At 44.6% G+C, this 25,409-nt stretch overlaps 1 protein-coding gene across 1 annotated transcript; it reads right to left on the bottom strand.

The window, feature by feature from the left end:
- Positions 1-1,392: 1,392 nt before the first annotated feature.
- On the bottom strand, positions 1,393-25,096 carry Casc3 (CASC3 exon junction complex subunit). The gene is made up of 14 exons (XM_021178442.2): positions 24,809-25,096; positions 24,414-24,441; positions 23,962-23,999; positions 13,392-13,544; positions 13,148-13,299; positions 12,800-12,976; positions 11,956-12,635; positions 7,541-7,605; positions 6,501-6,615; positions 5,993-6,091; positions 5,529-5,743; positions 3,703-3,825; positions 3,505-3,570; positions 1,393-2,891 (listed from the first exon to the last, which is right to left on the bottom strand). Exons 1-13 carry the CDS (start codon positions 25,034-25,036, stop codon positions 3,547-3,549), a joined length of 2,097 nt encoding a protein of 698 aa, XP_021034101.1. The 5' UTR covers positions 25,037-25,096; the 3' UTR covers positions 1,393-2,891; positions 3,505-3,546.
- Positions 25,097-25,409: the final 313 nt, after the last annotated feature.

Genomic DNA, 25,409 nt, shown 5'->3' on the forward strand with positions numbered 1-25,409 from the left:
AACCACATGGGAGCTTTTCGGAATTGCTGATGTCCGGGTCACACCCTAGATCCATTATGGAATCCTGTGGTGGCAGGCCCAAGGTCTCTTAGTTTAGAAAGCTCCCCAGGTGATTAAAACAGCCAGTGTTGGAAATCACTGCTCTAGGTCAACTGCAGCTGTAAGATCTGGCAATTGCAAATCCTTGATGTTTTGAGTCACCTACAGGTAGGTCCAGGGACTGACCCACAGCGGGGAAACTGATAGGGCATCTACATTACCATGAGAAAACTGAAGAGAAAGGTAGGGTGGTATTCAATTACTTAACAGTGGAAATGGAGGCCAACAAGCTTAACTGAGTCAGTCCAACCCATGGGCTTCTACAAAGGTATTGGACAGGGCTACCTAAGGCAGTATCTATCTGTCCCTTAAACTCCCATTATCTCTGCCCACTGAGAAGCAGGCTGGGAGGGCAGAGAGAAGCGGAGGGCTTTGCTGAGCTTGAGTTTCTTCTTGCTGAGCTAGTTACCAGGGCAACAGAGAGAGCAATGGGATCTAACAGCAGGACTGGGGAAGAGGCAGGGGTGAGAAGGCACCCCAACATTCCTTTCTCCTGCCAGTAACCTACCCAGAGGGTTGGCTGACATTTTTTGCATGAACAACCAGGGAGACCATGTCTATAGTTATCCATCACCTTGGGGGACAGAGGGAAGATGTCCCAACTTGTGGGCATTCCCACACCACCAAGGTAAAGCTTTGTGAAACAAAGAACAAATGTTTCTAGCACCACAATACCCACGGGTCGTCCACACCGAGTGGCCTTTGTATAACTGTAAACTTCCACCCAAGGAAAGTTAATTCAAAACTGGGAATTACTCTGTGTGTGCTCCAGAGTCTCAACTATAAGGCAGCATGAACCAGTTGAAGGTCTCAGTTTTCCTCGTCCTTCCAGTTCAGGGTAGGCAGTCTGGTAGCTGTCCTTCAGGTTGTGGGCCTTGGTATTTTAGTCCCATCTTTACTTTCCAATAAAAGACAGATATTTACAGCTGGGCATCGTGGTACATACACAGTGAGACAGGGTCTCAAAACAAAAACAACAACATACAGAACAAACAAACAAGTCAAAAATTGTTATGTGGCCATGCACAGCTGGGATCCTAGCACGTGGGAAACTAAGCCTCAGGTGAAGGGGAGTTGAGAGGTCAGCCTGAGCTACATGAGCCCTGGTGTGAAAAACAAACAAACAAACAGAGGACAAGAAACTGTTGGTTTCAAGCTTTGGGCCTCAAGGGGGCTCCTTACCTGTCTGCTCTTCCATTTTACCAGTCTGGCTCAGATTATGACTAATTCTGCAGTGAAATTAAGAGTCTTCCTTCCCTCCCAAATCAAGACACACAATAACTGGCCACAGAGTCAAGTCTACAGTCTAAATTTTATTATCTCCAAGTCACAATGCTGATCACAAATGTGCACCCTTTAAGACAGTAACAAAAACAACACACATGGTGAAATCTTTGCAACTAAACACAGTGGACCGACAGACAACTGTCACAGTGTCTTAGTCTGGGAATCTGGGCATGCTGCCCACAGGCTTGAGGAGACATCTTCAGGTTTAAGGCAAAGGGAAGCCTATGAAAAGCACACCCACCAGCTACCCCTGGAAGAGCCTCTTAGTTACCTCCTCCTCGAGGGTTACCCCCACCCCGACTCAAGAGTGGTTAGGCCAGCTGTAGGAGGGAAGAATAAAAACAAGGACATTGCTGTGGGAACTCTGGCAGGCACAGTGCTGCAGTAACAGACTTCCACAGGGGCACGGGGATGTAGTGTGGTACAGCCTTTGCCCAGAAGGTAACCTGCTTCCTTAGGATTTAAGTCTAGGTATAGTTACCTTCAGTTTGCAAGTACAAGAGCAGAATTTGGGGTAAGTACAGTAATAACATCTAAAACACTTGTAGCAGGGAAGGCATAAAGAAGTACTGCAAAAGACAAGGCAGACAGATGGCTGCATAGTATCTGTCTCTAGAGATGCATTGGTCCACAACTGGGAGGGGATGTAGCAGGAAGGCTACAAAGAAAAGAAGCAGGGCCCACTAATTCCACTTACCTCCAAGACAGCCCTGAGGACTCAGCGGCACATTCCCATAACTGTGCAGAGGGTCTCAGGCCACCCTCCCGTCTCACAATAGCATCCAGTTTGTTCTCTCTCCCCACAGCAGAGATTCTGCCTCAGTGGAGGACTGAAGCCCATTAGAAGAGAGGTACTGTTGAAGGCTCAGATTTATAAAACCTGTACCCCAAACAAGGGCTCCTTCTCCCCGACTCTGAGCTCTCCTCTACAGTGGGATACTGCGTGCAGACAGCTTCCACAGGGTTAGAGGCATTAAAAAAACTAATAAAGACCAATCACAAGGAAAAGGCCAGCTATTTTTACACTTGGTCAAAACATTCTCAATTATGTGGGGTTAACAGGGGAGTCAAAAGGGAACCCAGAAAGGCTGGTAAACTAAACTGAACTTGTTTCATGTAAAGTTAGGGCAGGGCAGGGAAAAGGAGAAAAAACTAAAAACATTAACTTAAGAAGGGTAAATCAAGCTTTAAAAAAACAATCAACATTCAAACAAACAAGCAGGAAGGAACTCCCTTGGGGGCAGAAGACACTTGAATCTGGGGAGACGTAAGAAACAGGCTTCTGACGCCTGGGTTGTCCAGTCTCTGCTCCTCGAGTCCAGGCAGCTCAAGTGAGGAGTGAGGTGGAAGGCAGCCACCTATTTCTTTTCTCTCCAGCAGACCCGTCCTCAGAGAAGGGCCTCATCCTCCGCCTGCTGTAGGGCCACCCCACACCTTTGAAGCCCTCTGAGTAGTAGACAGCCAGCTGTATTTCTCTTCTCTCCTGAGTTCCCACCTCTCCTGTCCTATTGAGAGTTAAAAAGAGAAGAACGGTGTGTCAGTTGGACCTGAGTATTTATATAAGCCTTCTCAGAGGCCCACTTCTAAATAATGTGGTTTATTTGGCGCCAAGGATCAAGTCTAAGACCATGAACATGCTACACCCTAAGCTTCTAAATAATGTGCTTTAATGACCACAAAACAACAGCAATAAAAATATCCCAGAGTCAGGCGTGGTGGCCCACACCTGTAATTTGAGCACTGGGAGGTAAGAGCAGGAAGAGGGAAAGTTTGAGTCTGGCTTAGGCTCAGAGTGAGACCTTACCTTCTAAACCAACACACACTCCCTCAGAGCCCCGTGGCAGCCACAGAGTCACTCTCTCCTAAAGTCTTTACAACTGGCTTTTTTGGCTTTAACAACTTAAACTCATATTTTTTCTTTCCTTAATCTAGTTTAGATTGGGCTCCTGTATTTTCATTCTGCAGTTTCCCAAATGAAAATCTGAAGGTAGGAATGGCTTCAATCCTGCCCAGAGCAGTCATAAATCAAGTTCGCTGAGATAGCACTAATGAGGTGGCTTTATGAAGCACCTCAGTGTGAGGCTAATGACTTACACTGAGAGCACACTGGGTACTTACTTTTTCACATGATGTTATACTTAAAATATTCGAAAACTCTTATTAACTGGAACCCCTGCTTACAACCTGAAATAATAAAATTGGAAACTGTTATCATATCACATCACACTTCCATAGAAACACACCGGAAGGGGAAGAGAAGACAGACCCTCTGGAGAAAGCAGCGCCCACATGCTAGGAGAGTGGGAGAAGCCGTACCTCAGGTGGGGGGGGCTTGATGGAGACCGGCTGGGGAGTCCTCCGGGGTGGGGAGGGCTTGGGCTGCACCTGCTGCTGGGCAGGGTTATAGTAAGTCACTCCTCCATACACCTGTGATGGAGCCTAGGACCCCGCAAGCCAGGAGAAGAAAAAAGAAAGTTAAGTATTAACCCAAATTGTGAAAAATCAGAAAACGTTAGCTAACTGCAAAAACAAAAAGCACCAAAGACCATCCAGTTTTAAGACATACTTTTGTGTGTGTGTGTGTGTGTGTGTGTGTGTGTGTGTCTGTGTGTTTGGGGGAGAGGTGTTGATTGCTTGCTCTACGTAGTGACTCCCTGTCTCAAAAAAAAAAAAAAAAAAAAAAAAGGAGAGATCACTGGTAAGCCTGGCATTGCTGGCTACATTTAAAGACCAATCTTTTTTTTGTTTTTTTGAGACAGGGTTTCTCTGTGTAGCCCTGGCTGTCCTGGAACTCACTTTGTAGACCAGGCTGGCCTCGAACTCAGAAATCTGCCTGCCTCTGCCTCCCGAGTGCTGGGATTAAAGGCGTGCACCACCACCGCCCGGCTTTTTTTTGTGTTCTTATTTGAATGTTCTTGGACCATGTATAATAAAAGTGCTATCTGAATAAAACACCAGTTGTCCAATAGCAGTGTTTTCTCTGTCAAATACTGCACAGTCACCGTTTTTCCTGATTGTAAAAACAAACAAACAAACAAACAAACAAACAAGAAAAGAGAAAAAGAAAACTAGCTGAGCATGTCTTGAAGAGCAGCACTCCTCCATGGCCTTTGCCTTACCTCCTGCCACCAGGCTCCTGGCCTGACTTCCTTCAATAATAAACAGTGACACAGTAGCCTAAGCAAAATAAGCCCTTTCCTCCCCAAGTTGCTTTTGGTCACACCACCAGTCTTCTTTTACAGCAATCGTAATCTTAACTATGACAGTGCCTTTGCGAGTGATGGTGGTGGCCTAAGAGGTCATAAAAACATCATGAGATTCCCCCAAGCTGGAGTTCCTGTCAGTGTGAGCTGCCTGCCTACCATGGTATAGGACTGAACCTGGGTCTTCTGCAAAAGCAGCAAGTGCTCTAACCACTGAACCACCTGGCAGTCCCTGGTTTCATTCTTTAGTGTCCAACTCTGCAATCATTGCATTGCCTGACAACAGAAAAGCTGAGCTCAGTCTTGGCATTCTAGATGCCAGATGGTACCAAGTGCCCTCAGGAAAGGGATAAGATATGCTGTCCAGGGGAAGGCTACATTCCTTAGCACAGCTGAATAAGTAACACATTGGGACACCCCAAGATATAATGCAAGACACTGATCCTTAAGGAAACTGAAGAGAAAGTTAAGCATGGCTTTCCCAAGTATCTCTGAGTCAAGAGGCTGAGGATCATATATTCTAGGCCAAACAGGGGCTACAGTGAGATTCTACCTTAAAACAAAACAAAAAAAACCCAAACAGGGTCATGCTTGGTGGTATACGCCTTAGTTCCAGCACTCAGGAGGCACAAGCTGGTAATATTTGTGAATTTGAGGCCAGCCTTGTCTATATAGCAAGTTCCAGGCCAGTGAGGGCTATCAATAAGATACCCCGGGTCAAAACAAAAACAAAAAACAAGAAACAACTCTAAAAATAAGCAATGACAAAACATTACATAAGCTGTAGTTCCAGTTCTTGACCACCAAGGGGCATCCTAGTGCCACGAAGAAGAATCAGAGGCATTGAAATGCTCTGACAATTCTTTTAACATTCTATTTCCCCTTACCACAGTCCTGAGTGAGTAAAGCATGTAAACCTAGGAAACATAGGCATCTTACCTGTGTGTTAGGATACAGATGAGGAGGTGGAGGAGGAGGCAATGCTCCCGGAGCATAAGGGTAATTGGGGTTACCAAAATTCATGACACCCGGAGCAGAAAAGTAGGTAGGAGCAAGCAGTTGCTGGGGCGGTGGCTGTCCTGGGGACATGGACACTGGTGGTGGGTAGAGACCCGGATTGGGTAGAGGTGCTGGTGACTGGTGGGGATGTAAACCTGGGCAAAAAAGGGAAAACAAAAACTGTAGACGAGGTCATCTTCTTTACGTTGAGATGGCTTAACTTGGACCCCAAAGCACACCAGGCTAGAGGGTAGTCCTTAGAACAGGGCTTAAAACGGAGTTTGCTGCATAAGCAGCCAGGGCAGTCAGCATCTGACAGCATGACAGTATGGAAAAGGCAGCGTTTGTAGAGTCCAAACACAAATCCTGGTGTACTGTACCACAGAAGAGGAATGCAAGCTTACCTGGGTGAGGGAGGTGCATTTCTGGCTGTACAATCATGCCCTGTGGAGGCAGTGGGGCAGGGCTGTCACCATGAGTATAGATTGGTCCCTGGAACTGCACTGTAAGAGATATGGAGATTCTTACAAACCCTGACCCTTCATTCCACAACAGCAACTCTTTCTGTCCTACAGACCTTTAAGGTTCTAAGTTTCTCGGGGCTGGTGAGATGGCTCAGTGGGTAAGAGCACCCGACTGCTCTTCCGAAGGTCCAGAGTTCAAATCCCAGCAACCACATGGTGGCTCACAACAACCTGAAATGAGATCTGACGCCCTCTTCTGGTGTGTCTGAAGACAACTACAGTGTACTTACATATAATAAATAAATAAATCTTTAAAAAAAAAAAAAAAAAAAAAAAAAAGGTTCTAAGTTTCTCATATGAAGAAAATAGCAACTAGACAATGTGGAATGACCACTGTGTAGCCGGAGGCTTGACACTTAATTCCCTTTATTTTTAAGTAAAAACTCACATGGATCATAGTAATGTCCCTCCATGATACTGATATGCACAGGAGGAGCAGGGGGCTCGGGCACAGGTCTCTGCCGCTGGGATGAGTAACGCTTAGCTCGACCGCTCTGGACACCCTGCAATAGAAAGAGCTGATTAAGAGTCCAAAAGGGTGATTCTCATATCAAGTCCTACCTGCTTTATGTTGTACTATTTAGTATATGGAAGTATTTAATAAGTATTCATAAAATGAACTGAAAAAAATTGGTGAAAAACAAAAGCATTTGAACCTAAACACTCTACACTTCTGAGGTCCCAATTAAAACAAAACAAAACCCCAAGAGTAATCAACAGAAAAACTGCTATCAAGAACTTACATTGGCTGGCACGGCAGCCTAATCCTGTAATCTCAGAACGTGGGAATCAAAGGCAGGAGGACTATGAGTGTGAAGCTAACCTGAACTATATAAAATTCCAGGCCAGTCTGCATTAAAGGATAAGGGACCATCTCTAACAATAAAGAGATTATTTTGGCTTTAACAGAGAACGAATGTGGCCATCTGAATGAGGACGATCCAGATCTGAATACCTGGTCCCCAGTTGGCAGGACTGTTTGGGAAAGATGAGGAGCTACGTCACCCAGGCAGGCTTTGTGGTTTCAAAAGACTGGGCCATTCTAGGTGTGCTATCTCAGCCTCCTACTTTTGGATCAAGATGTAAACCCTCAGATGTACCCACTGCCATGTCTCTTTGCTCTGCCACCATGGCCTCTAACCCTTGGAACTGTAAACCCAACCAAGTGCTTTCTTGTATAAGTGCTTTGGTCATGGTGTTGCCACATTAACAGAGGTCTGGGCATGGTGGTGCACATCTCTAGTATTTGCAGTTGGGAGGCAGAGACAGAGAGATCTCTCATAGTTTACACAGAAAGCTCCAGGCCAGCCAGAGCTAAACAGTGAGACTCAACACTTTCTTCTGATAGCACTGGAGGCCAATCAACAGTTCAAGTATTCTCTACCACCAAGGTGCACAGCCCCAGTCCTCCTCTTCCCACTTCTGTACCATTTCTTCCATCCGGTTAAACTGAGGTGGAGGTCCTGCTCCCATGTGGATGTGGTTAGGCATACCTGTAATATACCAACAAGTCACTGGTTGAGAACAGAGAACTGTGAACAGGATTCATAGGTACCATCAAGAAAATACCAAGTGGCTGGGTGTGGTGGCGCACACCTTTAATCCTAGCACTTGGGAGGCAGAGGCAGGCGGATTTCTGAGTTCGAGGCCAGCTTGGTCTACAGAGTGAAAAAAAAAAAAAGAAAATGAAAATAACAAGTGCATCCATCCTTTAAAACTATCTGCTTGGGGCTGGTGAGATGGCTCAGTGGGTAAGAGCACCCGACTGCTCTTCCGAAGGTCCAGAGTTCAAATCCCAGCAACCACATGGTGGCTCACAACCATCCGCAACGAGATCTGACTCCCTCTTCTGGAGTGTCTGAAGACAGCTACAGTGTACTTATATATAATAAATAAATAAATCTTTAAAAATAAAAAAAAAAAAATAAAAATAAAACTATCTGCTTAACTTGTTAAGTCTCTGTGCAGCCTTCATTTTCCTGAAACTCACTCTGTAGTCCAGGCTGGCCCTGAACTCAAGTTCTAGGTGATCCAATGCCCTCATATGTAGTGTATACACATCTATTCAGGTACATGTGTGCACATACCAAGCACATAAGGACACAAAATAAATAAATGTTTTAAACTATCTGCCGTTAATTTGAACATCTTTAGATAGCAACAAAGCCCTTAAAAAAATGACTAGAAATTAACTCAAATGCAAATTTTTTTCCTACTAAAAAAGGTATTTCCCTATACAGAAACCTTGGGAAACTGTAGCATATTATTAAACATACTATAACATGCTGGCATGTTAAATGTCTCCTAATGATACTAGATTATAGTCTCTCTGGATAAAAATTACTTAAAATTGGGCAGGTGAGATGGCTCAGAGGATAAGAGCACTGACTGCTCTTCTGAAGGTCCTGAGTTCAAATCCCAGCAACCACATGGTGGCTCACAACCACCTGTAATGAGATCTGATGCCCTCTTCTAGCATGTGTGAAGAGAGGTACAGTGTATTTATGTATAATAATAAATAAATCTTTAAAAAAATTACTTAAAATTAAGACATGGCTAAGTGGTTAAAAGCACTCATGGCTCTTGCAAAGGACCAGATTTGATTCCTAGTACCTATGTGGTGGTGGTGGCGGCTTACAATCACCACTAATATTAGCTTTATGGAATTCTATCCCCTCTTCTGGCCAACAAGAGCATCAGACATATATGTGGTGCACAAATATACATGCAGGCAAAAATATTCCTATACATAAAAGTAAATAAATTCCCCTAAAATAAAATTGTTTATTTATTTATTTATATCCATGTATGTGTTTGTTTGTTTGTTTCTTTGTTTACTTATGTGTATATGTATCCATGTATGTGCTTAAAGAGGTCGGAGAGGTGTTGTGATGGTTTGTATATGCTGGGCCCACGGATTGACACTATTAGAAGGTGTGGCTGTTGGAGTAGGTGTGGCCTTATTGGAGTAGGTGTGTCACTGTGGGTGTGGGCTATAAGACCCTCCTCATAGCTGCCTGGAAGCCAGTCTTCCACTAGTAGCCTTCAGATGAAGATGTAGGCTGGGCAGTGGTGGCACACACCTTTAATACCAGCACTTGGGAGGCAGAGGCAGGTGGATTTCTGAGTTCGAGGCCAGCTTGGTCTACAGAGTGAGTTCCAGGATAGCCAGGGCTATACAGAGAAACCCTGTCTTGGAAAAAACAAAACAAAACAACAACAACAAAATAAATAAAATAATTGGTTTTAGTTTAAAAAATGTTTTATAGACAGTCTCCCAAATATATTGGAAAAGTATCAGTATGAAAAGTTTACTTCTCTGTTCAGAGATCAACTAACTCTAGCACTAATAGTTTACACCAATTTCTGGTACTCAAAAATCACCTGCACCAGCCCACAGATTCCTGAGCTGAAAGTCTGTTTTCTGACAACGAGCTTTCATGGTACCAGCAAGCACCACACAAGCTTCTGAAGAAGACGGACCAGCACCGCACAGATAAACCACGGGTGTAGAACTCACTGATTGGACTTAAGAACCACTCAATAAGAGGGAAATCTAGCCCACTATTCAAGGTAGTGAAGTCATCTATCTTTTTTTTTTTTTTTTTTTTTGGTTTTTCAAGACAGGGTTTCTCTGTGTAGCCCTGGCTGTCCTGGAACTTACTTTGTAGACCAGGCTGGCCTCGAACTAAGAAATCCGCCTGCCTCTGCCTCTCAAGTGCTGGGATTAAAGGCGCGCGCCACCACTGCCCGGGCAAAGTCATGCATCTTGAAGGAGAATCTACAACCACCTTTTTACTAAACCAGCACAATCCCTAACTACATTCTACATATTTGTCCTTATACCACAGATCAATGTAGTCTTGACCTCCCATCAAGGAAACTTGGCTTTGCAGCAGATGAGACCATTACAGAAAACCACATCACAACCAGTCAGCATACAGTTTTAGAACTCAGTACCGACAGACACACCCAGAAAACAACTCTTCAACCGAAGGCTCGGGGATCACTGAGGAAGAGGAGGGGGAAGGATTTTACGTGTCTCCTAGTACCATGAGAATCTACACCCATGAATTCTCCCAAACACTAGCTGAACAAGGACAACAAGACATGCCAAAGTGGAGAGCAGAAAAACTTATCAGGCAGGCCTTAACCCTATAAAAAGACCTACTGACAGCTAAGGAAAGAAAGCTGAGAGCAGGAGCGCCTTCCTCAGGAAGAGCACATCACCAGGTTATCCAGTACCCAAGAGTGCCAGTCCTGAAAACATACGCACAGGTAACACTATACAGACTGAGAAACGTGAATAATTATGTATTTAAGAATATAAATGTATATAAACACATGCATATAACAATTAATAAAACAGTTAATGAAAAGCCATGAACTTCAAAGAAAGCAAGGAAGAGTATGTGAAAGGGTTTGGAAGGAGGAAAGGGAATGGAAAAATGATCTAATTGCAATCGCAAAAGCCAAAGGAAATAAATAATAAGCACCCAGATGGCAACTCAAACATCTGTGATTCTATTCCCGAGGGGTCTGATGTCTCCTTCTGGCCTCTATGGGCTCTGCACACACACGGTACACAGACACAGGTGTAGGAAAAACTCCTACACATATAAAAATAAAATTTCAGGCTTGAGAGATGGCTCAGACGTTAAGAGCACTGGCTGCTCTCCCAGAGGAACAGAGTTCAAATCACAGAACCCACATGGCAGCTCATAACTGCCTGTTAACTTTCAGGGGATCTGAGACCTTCAGAGACATACATGCAGGCAAAACATGAATATACATGAAAAAAAAAATTGGGCTGGAGAGATGGCTTGGAGGTTGGGAGCACTGACTGCTCTTCCAGAGGTCTTGGGTTCAGTTCCCAGCAACCACATGGTGGCTCACAGCCATCTGTAATGGGATCTGGTGCCTTCTGCTGACCTGCAGGCATACATGCAGGCAGAATACTGTATTAAATAATAAATCTTTAAAATAAATAATAAAAATAAAAAATAAAACTTCAAAAAAGGGCTTTTCAAAAACTAAATGATACCTGCTAGCTACATGTGCTTTTATTTTGTTTGTTTTGATTTTTCGAGACAGGATTACTCTGTATAGTTCTGCCTGTCCTGGAACTCACTCTGTAGACCGGCTGTCCTCGAACTCAGAAATCCGCCTGCCTCTGCCTCCCAAGTGCTGGGATTAAAGGCGTGCGCCACCATGCCCGGCTTTGTTTTGTTTTTTGAGACAGGGTTTCTCTGTATAGTCTTAGCTGTCCTGGAACTCAATCTGTAGACCATCCTGGTCTTGAATACAGAGATCTATTTGTCTCTGCCTCTCCAGTGCTGAAATTAAAGCTATGTGGCACTACCACCCTACATGATTTTATAAAGTTAGTTAATTAGAAGGTCAATTCTTCCTTCTAGCCACATTTCAAAACATCCTAGAAAGCACCAGTAATATACATAGTTCCAATAAGAAGTCTGTCTCTAGAAGAAAAGATATTAGGATTTCCTTTTAGAACAAAATATCCAGATTCAAATATGTTTCTGCCTTCAAACATTTAACTACTGGCGCAGACAGTCTGAAGATGCTATCCTCTATCCTTTTTGTGCAGAGAAGAGGAAATTCACCAATACAAAAGAGCCAAGCATTGACAGTTAGCAGTGTGCATAAGCAGCTAGACAGGCTTGGGGATCACAGAAATAGCTCTGAAAACAAGTAGACAAACCTAGGAATCTACCCTGTCTGTCCTGTTAAGGAGTAAGGAGCTCTCTGTTACACAGGGCATCTCTGAGAGGTTAAGTCCCAGTGACATAGTAAGATCTAGTCCCTCGCCCTGAATGCCTTACCACGAAGTTCCCGTGGCTGCAAGAATGAAGGCTGGCCTGGACTCCAACTTTGTTCTGCTATGTTTAGCTGCGCCACATCTTGCTCAAGTCCACCTGTGGTAGAGTCTACTGGAGCCTCCCAGTTCCCAGTCTTAGCAGCTGGAGTCGTTTCTGGGACTGTGGCTGTTGAAGCGAGCCCTTCAGATGGAGGAGGAACCTCCTCAGCAGCTTTGACTGCATCCCCTACTTTGGTCCTGGTCCTTCTTGCCCGGGAATAGGACTTCTTCTCAATGGGCCTGTCAGGAGCTGGTGGGGTGATATCAGGTACAGCAGCTGGCGTCTCTGAGGCCACCTCTTCTTTCTCAGGACTTCCAAGCAATGGAGCATCTGGCTCTGGAGATGGATCCCTTACAGGAGTCTGCTCTAGACGCCGTGAACGGTAACTAGCTTCATGCTTCAGAGTCTCAGCAGACCGGCCACCATGCTGCCCAGCAACCTCCACAGGCCTGAAACTAGTGCGGCCTTCCTTGAAGCCCCCAGATCGAGAGTAATTCCTGGATGCAGACATGCGGCCAGTACCTGCCGCATTCCTGTTAATAAATGTCCTAGGTGGTAGATTGCCCCCAGGACCCTGGTGGCGATGGGATTTGCTTGATCGATCACCAATCCAGTTTGGATCTCTTTGTGGGGAACTTCCAAATCTGAAACAGTAAAACGGTTAAGGAAAACAAACAAACAAAAAAGAGACCCCCACCAACAAACAACCACCACCACTCCCACCACCACCAAAGCAGTCAGGGAGATGTTCCAAACCCCACAGTCAGTCACTTAAAAGATTAGAAACCAGACTCCTGAATCTTCCTACCGAGGTTTCCGGATTCTTCTGGGTTTGATGTCATCAGGATTGTGAGCAGACCGAATGTCATAGCCATAAAGTGCAATTAGCTCCTGTCGAGATTTCGGGGCCTGTTCATCCTCACGGAACTTATCATGCTCCCAGCGACCCTCATCTTTCCATAGCTTTCGCTGCCGTCCCTTGGGTCTGGACCAAACCAAGCAGAGGTATCTTGAGACAATTAGAAATTATCTGTCTACTAAAATGTAGCCTATAAAATCTTCCTATCTCAGGAGGCACAGATTAAAGAGGTAGAGATGTAATGACCAAAGCACTAAGCACAGTAGTCAGCAGCAGGAAAGCAAAAATGGCTGTTACCGGACTTCCTCTTCCTGAGTCTGTCCTCGAAGATCATGCTCAAAGAAGAGCCCTTTCCTGGGGATGTAGGCTGGGTTTTTCCGATCCTCATCGTCATCCAAATGCTTAGGGCCTTTCTTCCCCGCTTTGTTCTCCACAGGCTCTGTGCTCTCCTGGAAGGTAAGGGCCTCCTTACTCTCCCACGGCCACGGAGCTGAGAGGCCCTGTGCCACCCTGCAAGGGGAGGGCTGGGCCGTGTACTGACCTGCCCATCTCCGCTCTGCCTCTCCCCAGTCACTGTGCCTTTAGACTCAGGCTTTTCCTCTCCCTTCTCTTTTGCAGAGGAATCAGCAGCATCGTTAGCTTCTGATTTCAGCTCCACCTTGGAATTCTCCTCTTCACTGTAGTCTTCTTCACCCTGAAAAGGTGTCCTTGTTAATTAGAGGTAAGATCTGAATAGTAAATTTTTACTTTCCATTCTTTTGAGAAACATTTCCTGACAGACTTCACTACAGTGTTAGAATTAAAAACAAGCACAGCAAGTATGGTGGCTCATGCTTATAATTCCAGCACTGGGAGGTAACGGTATACAAGGTCATTTTCAGATACATATTAAGTGAGGCCAACCTGTGCTATATGAAATACTGCCTCATAAAACCAAAAACCACAGGCTGAGGAGATAGCGCAGTTGATAAAGTGCTTGTCACAAAACCACGAGGACCTAGGTCTAGCACTCATGTACAAGCCAGGCATGGTGGCACACTCGAAATCCTAGCGCTCCAGAGACTCAGAGAGAGTCTTGAGTCTTGTTGGCTGGCTAACTTACCTCAACCGAGGAGCCTCTGGTTCTCATGAGAGACCCTGCCTCAAAAAACAAAGTGGATGGCTCCTAAAAAAAATGACGCCGGGCGTGGTGGCACACGCCTTTAATCCCAGCACTCGGGAGGCAGAGGTAGGCGGATTTCTGAGTTCGAGGCCAGCCTGGTCTACAGAGTGAGTTCCAGGACAGCCAGGGCTACAGGCTACACAGAGAAACCCTGTCTCGAAAAAACCAAAAAAATAAAAAATAAAAAAAAAATGACACCAGAGCTTGTCCTCCGGCCTCTACACAAACTAAATAGAAAATAAAACAAGCATAACAAAGGCAGGGCTAATTAACTCTGTGGTAGGGTACCTGCCTAGCATGGCAAGGCAACATGTCTATTTAACCCAAAGCCAATGTTCCTAACAAATTTCTAGAGAACAGGGCACTATAAAACTACCCCCCAAAACACACACACACACACACACACACACACACACACGAAATAAGCACATGTCTTTATAGATAGTTCTTGAATACACAGGTAAGGACTTTTTAACAGTGATAGTCAGGAAAGGAACAAGGGACTGGAAGACTAGCCTTTATAGAGCCTTTCTTTCCCTTTCCACAAATCTAAAAACATGTAACGTTTAATATAATACTACTCTGGCATAATTGAGTTTTCCCATTTCAGAATGTTCTAGGAGACTGACGAATGGCTCAGTAAGTGAGTAACTGCAGTAGCTGCTGAGCCTAAGGACTGGAGTCTGAGCCACAGAACCACACAGTACAAGGAGAAAAGCTACTCCCACTCCTCTAACTTTCACACGAATGTCATGGCACTCGCACTCACACACACACACACATGCACATACACACACACACCATAAGCAGTTGTTTTTAATATTGCCTTAGAGGAGAAATTATAATCTTCCTGATTATGTGGCTTCAGTGAGGTGGCACACACCTATAATCCCAGCAATTCAGGAAGCTGAGGCTGGAAGCTTGAGTTCAATGCTAGCCTGGGTATCAAATTGAGATCCTACTTCAACTTAAAAAGGAAAAACAACCAAAAAACTACAGAGCTCCTTTGAATCTAGGATTTCAAACTCTCAGGATTCTATAACCAGACTGAGAAAACACAAGGAAAACACAAGTTTTCCTTGACTCGTGTGGAGGTCGGAGGACAATTTAGGAGTCAATGCTCTCCTTCCACATATGGGTTTCAGAAACTAAACTCAGGCTGACAGTCCTCACGGTAAGTACTCTTATCCACTAGGGTTGAACCCAGGGTATATTTATTATACCGCTGAGCTACAGTCCGAGCCCCATAATTTTCTCATCTCCCCCACCCCCAATGTATAGCTCAAACTCAGGGTCTCACACAGGCAAGACAAGCACTAACCACTATATTATATGTACTACAGGCCCAGAGCACACACATTTGTTGTTGTTTTGGAAACAGAGTCCCACTGTGTAGCCCTGGCTTGTTTAAATTTGTTCTGTAGACGAGAGTGGCCTGGAGCACACGAGAGATTGCTTGCCTCTGCCTCCCAAGTGTTAGAATTAAAGGCACGCACTACCACATTCAGCTTCTAAGACGGTATTTTTTATGTCATGACATGAATACTGAATTTCCTTTTTTGTTTTGTTTTTTGTTTTTCAAGACAGGGTTTCACTCTGTAGCCCTGTCCTGGAACTCACTTTGTAGACCAGGCTGGCCTCCAACTCAGAAATCTGCCTGCCTCTGCCTCCCAAGTGCTGGGATTAAAGGCATGCCTACCACTGCCTGGCTGAGTACTGAATTTCTACAGCACGAGATTCCTAGAGAAAATAACACTATCTACAGTAACATGATAAAATTATGATATTTTTTTATCTGGAAAATCTTAAGAGAACAACCTGCTGTAGAAATGACAACAGCCAATGTATGAATACTCTTTCTCTCTGAACCATCACCTCCCCTGCCCCCCTCTTTTTTCCCCCTTAGAAAAAGGTCTTGCCATGTAGTCTTGACTGTTCTGGAACTTGCTAAGTAGTCCAGGTTGCTTCAAACATGGCTCTGCCTCCTGGTGCTGGGATTAAATGCATGAGTCACCACATCTGACTTTTATCTTTTCTTTAACAATTCAAGTTTGAATGATCCAGACAAAGAATATTAAATCTTTCCACTTGAAAGCCAGGGCTACACAGAGAAACTGTCTCGAAAAAACAAAAACAAAAAAAAAACAAACAAGACAATTCTTTGTTTTTCTTCTGTACGTGTCTGTGCACACCTGAACGTACGTTAGTGCACCACATGCAAGCAGACCCCTGAGGCTATTCGAGGCTTCAGGTCCCGGGGACCTGCAGTCACAGGTGGCTGTGAGTCGCCATGTGGGTGGGGGTGCTGGGAACAGAACCGGGGTCTTCTACAAAGACAGCAATTGTTTTTGGTTTTTTTTTCATGGCAGTTTCTCTGAGTAGCCCTGGCTGTCTGGAACTAGCTTTGTAGATCAGGCTGGCCTGGAACTCACAGAGAAACGCCTGCTGCTGCCTCCTGAGTACTGGGATTAAAAGCGTACCACTACGTGGCTGTAGTATTTTTTTTAATAGATTTATTTATTTATTTATTTTATGTATAGGAGTACACTGCCGCTGTCTTCAGACACACAGTGGGCATCAGATCCCATTGCAGATGGCTGTGCGCCACCATGTGGTTGCTGGGAATTGAACTCAGGACCTTGAAAAGAACAGAGCATGTGTCTCTGTCCTTCCTTGCCTGCCCAAGGCACCTTCTGATTGGTTACAATAGAAACTCCATGGCCTATATAGCAGAAAGCAGGATAAATATTAAGATGGGACATGTGGCAGAGGAAAAAACCTCAGGAAGGGGGGGGGGGGATCCCACCTAGACACAGAGGGAGTTGGATATACAAAACTGAAGAGAGGTAGCCAGCCATGTGGCAGAACTTACATTAGTATAAATGAAATAAGTTACGAGCTATTTAGGAACAAGTATAACTTAAGGTCTAGGCATTAACTCATTAATAAGCTTATTATTTGGGAACTAGGGATAGGCACAAAAAACGCCTAACTGTTCCAAATAGCACTATGAATGAGGGAACTTTGTTTTATACAGCATTCACGTTAGCTGTGATAGAATGTCAATGAGGAAACTCGTACATTCTTATTGAGGAACTATTTTTGCTGGGGATAATGATACACACCTCTGATTACAGTTTAGGGAGGCAGAAGCAGGCACATATGTGAATCTGAAGCTAACTATGTCTATACATAGTAAATTCTAGGCCAACCAAGACTATAAAGTAAAATCCAATTTTATACACAAACACAAAGGAATAAACTAATTTTGTTTACTGGGCAAAACAGAACAGTGTAGTGTTCAGAAGACTCCAAAACAGACTCAAAGCCTGTTATACATCCTACCCACCCACAATAATAAATGTCAAAGATAGGTGTGCAAGGTTCTGGAGGCTGAAAAGGGTGAGAGCCCATGGAGCTAAAGTTACAGGTGTTACAAGTCACCCACAGTGGGTGCTAGGACTGTGAGGTGAACTCAGGTTCTCTGGAAGAGCAGCAAATGCTCTTAACCACTGAGCCATCTCTCCAGCCCCATCTTTTTTAAAAAAAATTATTTTATGGATATGAGTACACTGTTGCTGTCTTCAGACACAGCAGAAGAGGGCATCAGATCCCATGACAGATGGTTGTGAGCCACCATGTGGTTGCTGGGAATTGAACTCAGGACCTCTGAAAGAGATCAGCCAGTGCTCTTACGCCATCTCTCTGAGCCATCTCTCCAGCCCCATATCTTAAAGAATGTGTTTATTACTAATATACTAGAGAATAAAGCATATTTTCTTCAGCAGGTCTGACTAACTCACAGCCAGAACAAGTACTCTAGAATCTGTCTTCTCAGTACCCACAAGTCTCTTGAGAAAGTCATGGCTATGGAGGTGTAAACACGAAGTCTGGCTCCATCTGCAACTCTGTGAAAGAAGACTTCCATGCCTATATACTGCTCAGACAGAGCCTAGGTGGAGAGAGCTCTAGTTCAGCTTAGAGTTCTTGGCCCCGACTTTGGTGGCTCATGACCATCTGTGACTTTAGCTCCACAGACTCTATGCCCTTTTCTAGCCTCCAGACACTTCCATTCTGGACTGACTCTACTTCTGATTTTCTTCAAGTGTTGCCAGCCTTCAGTTCACTTCCCTTTTCTATAGACTGCAATAGTATATGATGACATAGGACACTTTCTTATTTACAGACAGCAGTAAGAAGCCTCTTTCTCTAAAAAAAAGAGAAACAAGACATAAATCTGGCCAACAATTCTACTATGAACGAGATACTTTTCCCAACTTCTTTGAGAATTCACTGTCCTTCAGCTTATTTATATGGTATATTATATTCTTTAATTTACCCATGTCCCACCAAACTTGCACTGCTGGGATGAAGGCACTTGGTTATGATGTATAATCTTCATGTGTTCCTGAATTTGGTTTGCTGAGATTTTCTGCATGTATATTCATCTGAGAAAATGATCTGTTGTTTTTAATTATGTCTTTACCTGGTTCTGATACCAGGATTATACTGGCTTCAACAGATTCAATTGGTCAGTGTTCCTTCTATTTCTATTTATGGAATAATCTAAGAAGGATTGGCAAATCTTCCTTAAAAGTTTGAAAGAATTCATCAGTGAATCCATCTAGTCCTAGGCTTTCATTTGAGGGGAGATGTGCTGGCTAGTTTTATGTCAACTTGCAATAATCTGAGAAAAGGGAACCTCAATTGAGAAAATACATCCATAAGATTGGTTGTAGGTAGGCCATAAGGCATTTTCTTAATTAGTGACCAATGGGGGAGGGCCTAGTCCATTGTAGGTGGTACCATCACTGAACTGGTGGTCCTGGGTTCCATAGGAAAGAAAGTTAAACAAGCCTGTAAGCAGTGCCCCTCATGGCCTCTACATCAGCTCCCACCCCTGGGTTCCTGCCAGGCTTGGGTTCCTGCCTAGCTTTCCTCAATGACTGGGGATATGTGAGCAAAACAAACCCTTTCCTCTCCAAGTTGCTTTTGGTCATGGTGTTTCATCACAGCAATAGTAACCCAAAGACAGAATAGTTTTGATTATGGCCAAGAATTCTGCAGTTTAGCCCGGCAGCGGTGGCGAACACCTTTAATACCAGCACTTGGGAGGCATGGGCAGGTGGATTTCTGAGTTCAAGGACAGCCTAATCTATAGAGTGAGTTCCAGGACAGCCGGGGCTACACAGAGAAACCCTGTCTTGAAAAAAAAAAAGATTTCTGCAGTTTTTCTCAGTTAATGCCTCAATTTCCTGACATCTCCAATATACTGGGGTCTCTACAACAACTGAGGCCTCGCCTTTGCAGCATCAAGCACTGGTCTTCCAGGGCCTCAATGTAAGGAATCTGACCCACTCACACCACCTGGTTTCAGTGGCTCTCTTGAACCTTACTTAGTATAAGCCTCTGGTGAATCCTTGTTCTTGAATCCTGACAAACTCTACTTCTTAAAGCAGAAAGCTTTTCTCCTATCTTATAAAGTAGAAACAAAGAACTGTCTTTGTATATACCTTTCCATCTCACCTCTAAGTATTTACTAGTTAAAACAGGTTTTTCTAAAGAGGGGATGGTGGCAACTACCTTTAATCCCAGCACTTGGGAGGCAGAACTAAGTTTAAGGCCAGCCTGGTGCATACACTGAGTTCTGGGATTAATGGTGTGCACCTCCTGGTCCAAATCACCTTTTGACTTAGTTTTTGTTTCATAGTCAAAATTTTCTTTTCTTATACTCAGTACTGAGTTATACCCACAGACTCTCATGTGCTAGGCAAGTACCCCTACTCATACTGAGCTACATTCCCTGCCCTTTTTTGTATTTTCTTTATTCATTTATTTTTGTTTGTCTTGTCCAAAATGTATATATAAACTGTGGCTGTCCTGGAACTAGCTGTGTAGACCAGGGTAACCTCAAACTCAAGAGATCCACCTTTATCTTGTATCTCTGCCTTCTAAGTGCTGGGATTAAAGGTGTGCACCACCATGTCTGGACTTAATAATATCTTTTTAAAAATGTTTCTTAGAAGCCAGGCATGGTGGTGCACACCTTTAATCCCAGTACTCGGGAGGCAGAGGCAGGCGGATTTCTGAGTTCCAGGCCAGCCTGGTCTACAAAGTGAGTTCCAGGAAGCCAGAGCTATACAGAGAAACCCTGTCTCAAAAAACCATACACACACACACAAAAAAACAACAAACAAAAAAACAAAAAAAACCCATACATACAAAAAAATGTTTCTTGGGAGATTCTGAGGAGTCTTTTTGGCTGTTTTGTAATGCTGGTGAGTAAACCCAGAGCCTTGTAAGTCTGAGGAGTCTTTTTGGCTGTTTTGTAATACTGGTGAGTAAACCCAGAGCCTTGTAAGTACTGAGCATTCTACCACTGAGCTACAACCCCAACTGTTTTTTCAAATTTTTATTCTGAATTCTAGTGTGGAAGGATGCTAAGGCAGAGGCAGGTGGATGTCTGTGAGTTCAGGGACAATTTGATCTACAAAGCAAGTACTAGGTGCCAGCCAGTATACACAGTGAGATCCTGTCTCAAAGAAAAAAAAGGAAGAAAGAAAAAAAAAAAAAGAATCTGAAACAAGATCATTCTACGTTGCTTGGCTGGCCTCTATCATCCTCCTGCCTCGACCTCTTAAGTATCTGAGATTACAGATGAGGACTGCCATATCTGACTTCAGCAACATATTTCTCTTTAAATCTCTACATGGAACGACAGGTTCTGGACAGCAAACCCCAAACTGACATTTTTAACAAAATTATGTTAATAAAGTGTATCTTAAACTTCCAACTCTAACTATATAAACAAAAGCACCAACAGCCACAGGGGGTGCACAGTGCTAAACTCTGGTTTAGGAGAAAGCAGAGATGTAAATGGAGCCAAGAACAGGAAACCCCTGAAGCAACCAACCCGACTGCTGAGAGCAGGCGAGGTTGCCGCGAAACTAGAAGTGCTTATTTACAATCTGAAAGAGTCTTTTTTTTTTTTTTTTTTTTTTTTTTTGGTTTTTCGAGGCAGGGTTTCTCTGTGTAGCCTTGGCTGTCCTGGAACTCACTTTGTAGACCAGGCTGGCCTCGAACTCAGAAATCCGCCTGCCTCTGCCTCCCGAGTGCTGGGATTAAAGGCGTGCGCCACCACGCCCGGCTAACCCAGCAGCTGGAACATAACAAACGTGGAAGAGCGACTACTAAAAAGAAACTCAAACCAAACAACACAGGGAAGTTCCAGAACAAGCTGGGGAGAGCAACAAAAGCAAGAAACCTCAGAAAGCTTCCCTTATTTTTCAGATGTCACAGGAAGAGGAAGCTCGGTGAAGTCAGAAAAAGGTACACTGAAGCGTTCTTTCTCCTAAAGGCTTGGTTAGGAAAACTAAACTTAGACTAAAATGAATGGGTAATGACTGGAGAGACATTTCAGCGTCAGCGATTAAGAGTATTTGTTGCTGAGACGATGCCGGGGCCTAGCAAACACAGGAGTGGATGTTCACAGTCAGCTATTGGATGTATCACAGGGCTCCCAATGGAGAAGCTAGAGAAAGTACCCAAGGAGCTAAAGGGATCTGCAACCCTATTGTTGGAACAACATGATGTACTAACCAGAACCCCGGAGCTCTTGTCTCTAGCTGCATATGTATCGAAAGATGGCCTAGTCGGCCATCAATGGAAAGAGAGGCCCATTGGACTTGCAAACTTTATATGCCCCAATATAGGGGAATGCCAGGGCCAAAAGAATGGGAATGGGTGGGTAGGGAAGTGGGGGGTGCTATGGGGGACTTTTGGGATAACATTGGAAATGTAATTGAGGAAAATATGTAATAAAAATCAAAAAAAAAAAAAAAGAGTATTTGTTGCTCTTGCAGAGGACCTACGTTCAAGTCTCACCACTCACATGGCAACTCACAATTTTCAGTAACTCAAGTTCTAGGGGAATTTGGAGGGCACTAGTTGTACATATGGTACACATACATACATGTAGGCAAAACATTCATACATATAAAGTAAACAAATAAACAAATCTTAAATAACAATTAAGAAAGCCAGGCAGTGGTGGCCTACACCTTTAACCCCAGTACATGGGAAGCAGAAGCAGGCAGATCTCTGAGTTTGAAGCCAGCCTGGTCTTTAAATCAAGTTCCAGGACAGGCAGGGATAAAGAAACTCTGTCTAGAAACAGAAACAAACAAAAGCAAAAATAATTATGCCTTAAGTCTGCCTCCTTGTAATCTCTGTATAAATAGGAACCCCTTTGGCAAATCTTTTGTTCTTAGGAACACTCTCTCTAATACTCTACTTGAAAGCTCCTAACTAGTACATAAAGAAAAAAGGTCTCCCATTCACAGACAGAATCTTACGGTTAAGAAAAATAAGGTCCAGGCCAACCAGGGCTACAGCCAGGGAGATTCTGTCTCGAAAATAAACACACTAATAAGTAAAAGCAATGGGCATGTTCCTCTCTTACACCCTTTTACCTTGTAATCTTCTTTAGTGAGTTTTATCCTTTTGGGGTAATTTTTGGTTGTTTTGCTGTTCCCTTTCTTTTTTTAAGGCAGGGTTTCTCTGTGTAGCTCTGGCTATCCTGGAACTAGTTCTATAGATCAGGCTGGCCTCGAACATACAGAGCTCCACCTGCCTCTGCCTTCTACTGCTGGGATTAAAGGGGTAACTATGCCAGCTTTATCCTTCTCTTCATCAGTAACCTCACCTAACTTTGCCTCATTCTTACTTGTCCAAAATTCTTTGCTGTGGCATCCAGCAAAGACTCCAGGAGCATTTGAATAGAATCCCTTCACAGCTTTTAGGAGAGGTTCCTCAGGCTGTATACATACATACATACATACATACATGTATATACACACAAACTTTTTTTTTCAGGTAAAACATGCATATACATAAAATATTTTTTAAAGTTTCATTTCCCAGGATGGCAATGAATTTGAAATAATCTTCCAGACCCTGACTCCTAAATGTTAGATTTTGAATTAGTGTCACTATGCAGAAATGCGCACATGTGCAAACATGCATATGGAGCTCAGAGAATCAGATATTCTTCCTTGGGAAGGTATTCATTGTAGTCTCTGAGACAGTCTCTCGGCGGAAGGCTAGACCGTCTGTGTGCCCGCCCAGCAAGCTCCACAGCTGTTTCTGCTTTCCCCAGCAATGGAATTACACACACCATCACACTGGCTCTGGGGATTGAACCCAGGCCCTCTTTACCAACTGGGCCATCTCCCCAGCCCTTATTTGAATTTACATTTTGTCAAATTAATTTCTGTGCCACGTGTTTTTGTTTCCTTGGTTTTCCTAGTGTATTGCTTTCTTTTTTCTTTCTTTCATTTTTTTTTTTTTTTTTTTTTTTTTTTTAAAGACAGGGTTTCTCTGTGTAGCCCTGGTTATCCTGAAACTCACTTTGTAGACCAGGCTAGCCTCCATCTCAGAAATCCGCCTGCCTCTGCCTCCCAAGTGCTGGGATTAAAGGCGTGCGCCACCACAGAGGATGCGTTTTTGCACAAACTATTCAGAATTCTGTCCTCCCAAGTATTATTCATGCATGAGGAGCCAGTCAAGTGGCTGTCTTCTCAAATCCAGACAATATAAAGGACACTGTCACCAGACAGTAAAAAGGACCCTGTCAAACACCTTGTAAAGGATTTCAGCATCATAGTCTCTGACTCAGAAATTCACTTTCTTTACCGAGAATAAATCAACTAAGGGTAAACCTGTCCCTTCAAGAGGCGTGGCTTCAAGTTGCTGTCATTAACCGGGCAAGGTTGGAATTAAAAGACATGTGCCACCATCACCAGGCTTCTAACAGACTTTTAAAAGCACACGTGAAGAATGCATAAGAGGGGAAGCAAGTCAGGGAATTTTTGTACCACACAGAGACAGGTTTTTTTAAAGAGACATTTTCTGACTTACGCCATAAGGAAAAAGAATCTATCACACTCACTTCTGAATCTTCTGCACTTTCATAATCGGAAAGAACAGCTGAAAGGAAAAGACAAATTACGTGATACGACGTAATAACATAAACGTTTATCACTACATCCCTGACAGCTCGTTTTGGGCCAGGCAAACATCCTCACTTAATTTGTGGATGCAGCAACTTTCTGAGACAGATAAAACTATAGTTTCTGTTGACAGATTGAGAACTTTGGGACCACACTGACGAAAAACTATGCTGCTGTCAGGTGTTCCTCTAAGTCACCACAGGGTACTCAATCTGTCACCTTCCAAAAAGGAACCAAACCAAAACAAGCATGCTCATCATCACCATGACACAAACGCCACTCCCGGGCACGCTCTCCAAAAACCCCTAACAAACCGAGAGAGACCCAGTGTAAGATATACATGGCCTTAATTTACATCCACAAGAATTCAAGATAAAGTAAAATTACTCACCATCTCCTTCCATGCCATCTTCACTCTCCTGGGAGGAAGAAGATCACACAGGTTAGAGCTGGTGATTTCCAGACGCGGGGAGCTCACCCGCAGATAACCGTGAGGGATGACTGAAGAATCAACACAGATGGTTGGGCAGGTATATGGGGCAAGTTAAATCTTCAGAAGTCACATCGAGAATGGCGGTTCTCTACATCCCAGCCCCAGTTTCCGTGTAAACATTGCACGCCCTGAGCTCAGAAACCACCCAGTCCTTCTACCCCGGGGCTCTGGGTGGATGCAGATTTGCAGCGGGACAACCTTTCTTTCCCTCTAAGAGGAGGCCCGGCATCTCGCAGCACCTCCAGCCCGCCCCCTGCCGGGTCGCCGCCCCGGGCCGCCCGCCGCTCACTCACACACTCAGACTCCTCCGCGCTCTTGGCGCCCCCGCTCTCCACCCGGCGCAGATGAAGGCCCCCGCCGCGGCCGCCGCGCTGAGAAGGCAGCGAGCCACTCCCGCCGCCTCCGACGCTCCCGCTGCAGCTGCCGCCGCCCCGCGCCGGAGAGCCGCTGTCGGAACCCGAAGCCCCGGATTCCTCGTCCTCCGTGTCCTGGGAAGCGCGCTGCCGCCGCCGGTCCGCCATCTTACGGAGAACGGCCACCGCTGGTCAGCTCCTTACGCACCACGCCCGTCGCGGAGGCTGCCGGGAAGCTCGAGACTCCGGAGTCCCGGCGTGCTTCACGTCCAGAGAGGGCCGCCCTTCTTTCCGCGGGGCGGGGCCTGCGCCCTGCGGCACGTTTTCTGGAGAGCGAGATGACGTCTGTCGGTGATGTAAGGAGGCGTGGCCTAGCGCTTTATTTCCCCACCCCCAACCCCCAGCCCCGGCGGGCGGAGGGCGCCGGGGAGCGGGGCTATTGCATCCTCTGCGGGTTCTTAGCTCGGCCATCTTGGACTTTCCTTGGGGAGGGTTTCGACCTCTTTTAGCTCCAGTGCGACGTTGGAGCTATTGCATGATT

Source organism: Mus caroli, unplaced genomic scaffold (assembly GCF_978045245.1).
Source record: "Mus caroli unplaced genomic scaffold, Mus_caroli_1 scaffold_13, whole genome shotgun sequence".
NCBI lineage: Eukaryota > Metazoa > Chordata > Mammalia > Rodentia > Muridae > Mus > Mus caroli.